Source organism: Nansenia antarctica (genome assembly GCF_963989245.1).
Source record: "Nansenia antarctica genome assembly, contig: SCAFFOLD_679, whole genome shotgun sequence".
In the NCBI taxonomy this organism is placed as follows: Eukaryota; Metazoa; Chordata; class Actinopteri; order Argentiniformes; family Microstomatidae; genus Nansenia; species Nansenia antarctica.
Window position 1 is genome coordinate 15,001 of NW_027662764.1, and position 4,686 is coordinate 19,686.

General features: G+C 48.2%; 1 protein-coding gene across 1 annotated transcript in view; it reads left to right on the plus strand.

Annotated features, from left to right (window-relative positions):
* The window catches only part of LOC308175467 (TBC1 domain family member 8-like), a gene marked incomplete at both ends in the record, with an annotated part of 8,802 nt that extends 4,123 nt beyond the window's left edge, over nucleotides 1-4,679 (plus strand). Inside the window, 4 exons of the mRNA XM_080551132.1 lie at nucleotides 2,467-2,577; nucleotides 2,867-2,985; nucleotides 3,765-3,993; nucleotides 4,494-4,679. Of these exons, the coding sequence (XP_080407258.1) occupies nucleotides 2,467-2,577; nucleotides 2,867-2,985; nucleotides 3,765-3,993; nucleotides 4,494-4,679 (645 nt within the window). The remainder of the gene's footprint in view (nucleotides 1-2,466; nucleotides 2,578-2,866; nucleotides 2,986-3,764; nucleotides 3,994-4,493) is intronic.
* Between the last annotated feature and the right edge of the window lie 7 nt (nucleotides 4,680-4,686).

Here is a 4,686-nt window from a genome sequence, read left to right on the forward strand (position 1 = left end):
GATAAGTAATAGCTGCTCTCTCTCTCTCTCTCTCCCGCTCTCTCTCTCTCTCTCTCTCCCCCCGCTCTCTCTCTCTCTCTCTCTCTCTCTCTCTCCCCCCGCTCTCTCTCTCTCTCTCTCCCCCCGCTCTCTCTCTCTCTCTCTCACCCCGCTCTCTCTCTCTCTCCTGCTGGGTGTTTACTACTCATCACTGATTGGGTACGCCTGATTGGACAGCGCTTTTTAGGGAAATCACCTCTTCTGACTATTATTCCCACTGACGCTCCTGATTGGCCCATTCTGCTCCGAGTGTTCAGCTCTCCACGGAGAGGAAATGTAGAGTTAGGACTAGACAAGAGAGGGCTGTGTGTGTGTGTGTGTGTGTGTGTGTGTGTGTGTGTGTATGTATGTGTGTGTGTGTGTGTGTGTGTGTGTGTGTGTGTGTGTGTGTGTGTGTGTGTGTGTGTGTGTGTGTGTGTGTGTGTGTGTGTGTGTGTGTGTGTGTGTGTGTGCGTGTGTGTGTGCGTGTGTGTGTGTGTGTGTGTGTGTGTGTGTGTGTTGTGGTCAGGCCCTCGGTGGAGAGACACATGACTCTGATTACGTGGTTAACTACTAAAACAGAGGATGATGATGATGATGATGATGATGATGAGTGAAGGGTCTTTTTATGTTGCCTTTGGTGTTTCACAGGCGTGTGTCTCTAATCTGCGGGATGATTGGATTTAGCTAACGGGAGCTTGGCGTTGTCCCGGAATGCTGCTTCTGGCTCCTGGAGTCACTTTCCATCCAATTCAATCCCACACAACTTTATTTACCCCAGAGAGAGGGACGACAGTTAGCAGAGCGTTGTCAGTTACCGGCAGCATCAACACATGTAGCTTCCCCCCCCCTCCCCCCCCCCGTGGTTAGGGCCTCTAAGCTTTACTAAACACTTTATTATACGATGATGTTATTATGTTACTGGTACCTACTGTTGGCACGGCGTTTAGACGAGGCCCTCGTACGGCTCTGTGTAAACCAACAGCTTCAGAGGCCTAGCGGTCTGTTTGCACCCCGCTGTGGAATGTGTCGTTTCTGTTCTGGACGTGGTAATGAACCTTCTGCCTTCTTGTGTCTATGTGTTGTCAGTTAGCAGTATCTCTCACTAACTCCCAGTGTCTCTGTGTGTGTGTGTGTGTGCGTGTGCGTCAGGGTTTCCGTTAACCGGTAATTCCCGGTCTTTGTCCGGTAAAATTAGTGGAAGTCCGACAAGTTGAAAACTCGTCGGACATAAATGTCCGGTGAAAATAATTCCCTCTAACCATTTTCAGCTGAGCACCAAACACACACACAGAACACTGCCCGAGAGAGAAGGACCCGCCCCCTTTAGTTAGCCTATAGGCTATAGGCTAACTAAAGGGGGCGGGTCCTTCTCTCTCGGGCAGTGTTACACGAGTGTGTGTGTGTTTGGTGCTCAGCTGAAAATGGTGTCCCGAAGCGGAGCGCTTTAACTTTATCGCACAATAACAAGGATAACAAACAAAACGGACAACATTTACACTAAGATGGAGACAAACTTCAGCGATATGATCTAACAGCCGGTCTTCAGGACGACATACAGACCCGTATGAGCTTACAGGGCTATCCCCTATCTATCTGAGAAAAGGCATAGCCTAGCCCTAGGCTGTAACATCGAACGGAAATTAGCCTATACGCATTGCAAGTTAATTTAAAGCCTATTTATTTTCAAAGAGTTTTATTCTATTTTATTTTATCTGATAAAAGGCATATGAACGGAAATTAGGCTAGCCGTGTCACGCCAGAAGCCTACATGCTTGCACTGTTACTGTTCAATAAAATGTTATACATCTAGACATTGTGGTATTTCTTTATATACGTATCCCAGACTGCCTATCAATTGTTTCTCAATAAACAGTTATGTTCTCCCCATTGTCATACTCCCGAGCTAAACGAAATGCCTTCCCAACCAGCGAGACCTGGTTATAGAAATGACGTTGTTTTATTGATTTAAAAAAAAGGGTAAAACTGGAAAGAGAAAATAGAAAACTCACATTAATCCCAAACAATTTAACAAACTTCAGTTAACGTAATGTGGAGTCCGTTCATTGATCGATGCTGTCTGTTCAGTTCCCAGTGAGGCGCCCGTTCAGCGCTGGATTTGACGCATGGCATAGCGCGCATGCGTCAAATCATGTTATATTATTATATATTATATAGCTCGCATCTAATCGTATCGGATGAGAAATAGACATTAAATGGCATATATAGGCCGCTACACAACAGTAATCACCGCGACAAACAGCTATATTAGATTTGAAAAAAAGAAATATGATTTTGAAAAAAAAAAATTTTATTATATTTTAATATGATGACCGGAATATATCACGTTTGTCCGGTAAATCGAATTCGTCCCGGACACGATGTCCGACGGCAAATTTTTCTAACGGAAACCCTGGTGTGCGTGTGTGTGTGCGTGTGTGTGTGCAGGTCTGTTGGTGGGGGCTCTGGACACGGTGCTGGACTCCAGTGCCAGGGTCACGCCCTTCAGGATCCTGCTGCAGGTGCCGGGGTCACAGGTCAGCTGGGTCATAGCCAGCGGTACGCTACCTCTCCCTACCTACTACCTACCTACGCTACCTTTACTACTGTTTACCTGTTTACCTCTCTCTCTCTATCTCTCTCTGTCTCTCTCTCTTCCAGTCTATCTCTCTCTCTCTCTCTCTTTATCTCCCTGTCTATCTCTCTCTGTCTCTCTCTCTCTCTCCCTGTCTATCTCTCTCTCTCTCTCACTCTCCCCCATTATCTGCCTCTCTCTCTGATGTGTGTGTGTGTGTGTGTGTGTGTGTGTGTGTGTGTGTGTGTGTGTGTGTGTGTGTGTGTGTTACAGGGGCTGCTGTGGAGGAGCTGAACAGACACTGGGCCTGGCTGGTCCAGACCCTGCTGCCCTCGCTCTCTGTGTTTGAGAACAAGGACGACGTCACCAGCTTCGTCACAGGCAAAGTCAAGGTACTGAGTCTGGCCTGATCCTAACCCTAACCCGGGCTCACACTCTTAGAGGAAAAGCTTCTAAAAACGGTTCTTCATTTCGTGAGCTTAGAATGATAAGGTTCTATCTCCATTTAGAATGATACGGTTCTATCTCCGTTTAGAATGATAAGGTTCTATCTCCGTTTAGAATGATAAGGTTCTATCTCCGTTTAGAATGATAAGGTTCTATCTCCGTTTAGAATGATAAGGTTCTATCTTAGAATGATAAGGTTCTGTCTGTTTAGAATGATAAGGTTCTATCTCCATTTAGAATGATAAGGTTCTATCTCCGTTTAGAATGATAAGGTTCTATCTCCGTTTAGAATGATAAGGTTCTATCTCCGTTTAGGGTAGTTCAGAGATTTCAGTTCAGACGTTTTTACATTCCATTATGTTTTGTGAGATGGAACCTTTGTATTTTATGAATTACTAACTAAAAAATGTCAACATTTAAAAAAATAACACCACACAGGCATTAATAAACACCTAATGGATCAGATTATGTAAAAAAACTCAATTTTGACAAAAATGGAGATAGAACCTTATAATTCTAACGTCACAAATTGTCTCTGAAGAAGTTCCTTGTTGAGCCCTTCTGGGTTCCAGGTTGAACCTTCTGTGAAAAGGCTCAAAGGGTTAAACAAATGAAGAATCCTTTTCTAGAGTGTTAGGGTCCTTTTGGATTAAATATCCAAGGAATAGGTCGGCGTTAAACCTCCACCCCCCCTCCCCCTCCCTCTCCTCCCCCCCCTCCTCAGGGTCTGATAGCGGAGGAGCTCAGAGGTCGCCAGGCGGCCCAGGAGGAGGAGCCAGAGAAGTTCCGCGAGGCGGTTCTGAGGTTCCAGCTGCACTTCGGGCTGCCGGCGTCGGAGCAGCTGGTGATCCACTACGCCTGCTGCTGCTGGAAGGGCCGCGTGCCGCGCCAGGGAGGCCTGTTCCTCAGCACCAACCACCTGGCCTTCTACGCCTTCCTGCTGGGCAAGGAAGGTACGGACCTCAAATGCTTCCCCACTCCCCCACGCCGTGTGTGTGCATCATACAGGGTCCTCCCCACAATGTGTTGGATGGCTAAATTTGTTGAGGAATGGCATCACGCTTTCACATACAACGATATTGTTGGCGATCAAAGAGAGATATGAAAGACTGTTATCATCTCTGGAGATGTTTCCATGGTGATGCTGCCGAGGTCACGTTCATCTGACCTTCCCTGGTGGAGAACCCTGACCCTAACTCTGACCCTAACCCTGACTCTGACATGGAGAAGTAGAGGCATGTTGATGTCATGATGTTACTGTAAAGCTCTGATGCTGCTGGTTTCTGTTCAGTTGACCAATCTCACTCCTCCCCCCCTCTCCCCCTGACATCTCTCCTCCCCCCCCCCTCTCCCCCTGCTCCTCCCTGACATCTCTCCTCCCTCTCTCTCCCTTCACTCCTCCCCCCCTGCCCCTCACTCCTCCCCTATCCCCCCCTCCCCCCTCTCCCTGTAGTGAAGTTCGTGGTCCCGTGGGCGGAGGTGATCCGTCTGGAGCGGGCCTCGGCGGGCCTGCTGACGGAGGTTCTGCGCGTGACCACCAGGCGGCGCCAGAGGGACTTCTCCATGTTCCTCAGTCTGGACGAGGCCTTCTCCGCCGTGACCCAGCTGGCCGACATCGCCCTGAGACGCCTGCTGGACAGCGGAGG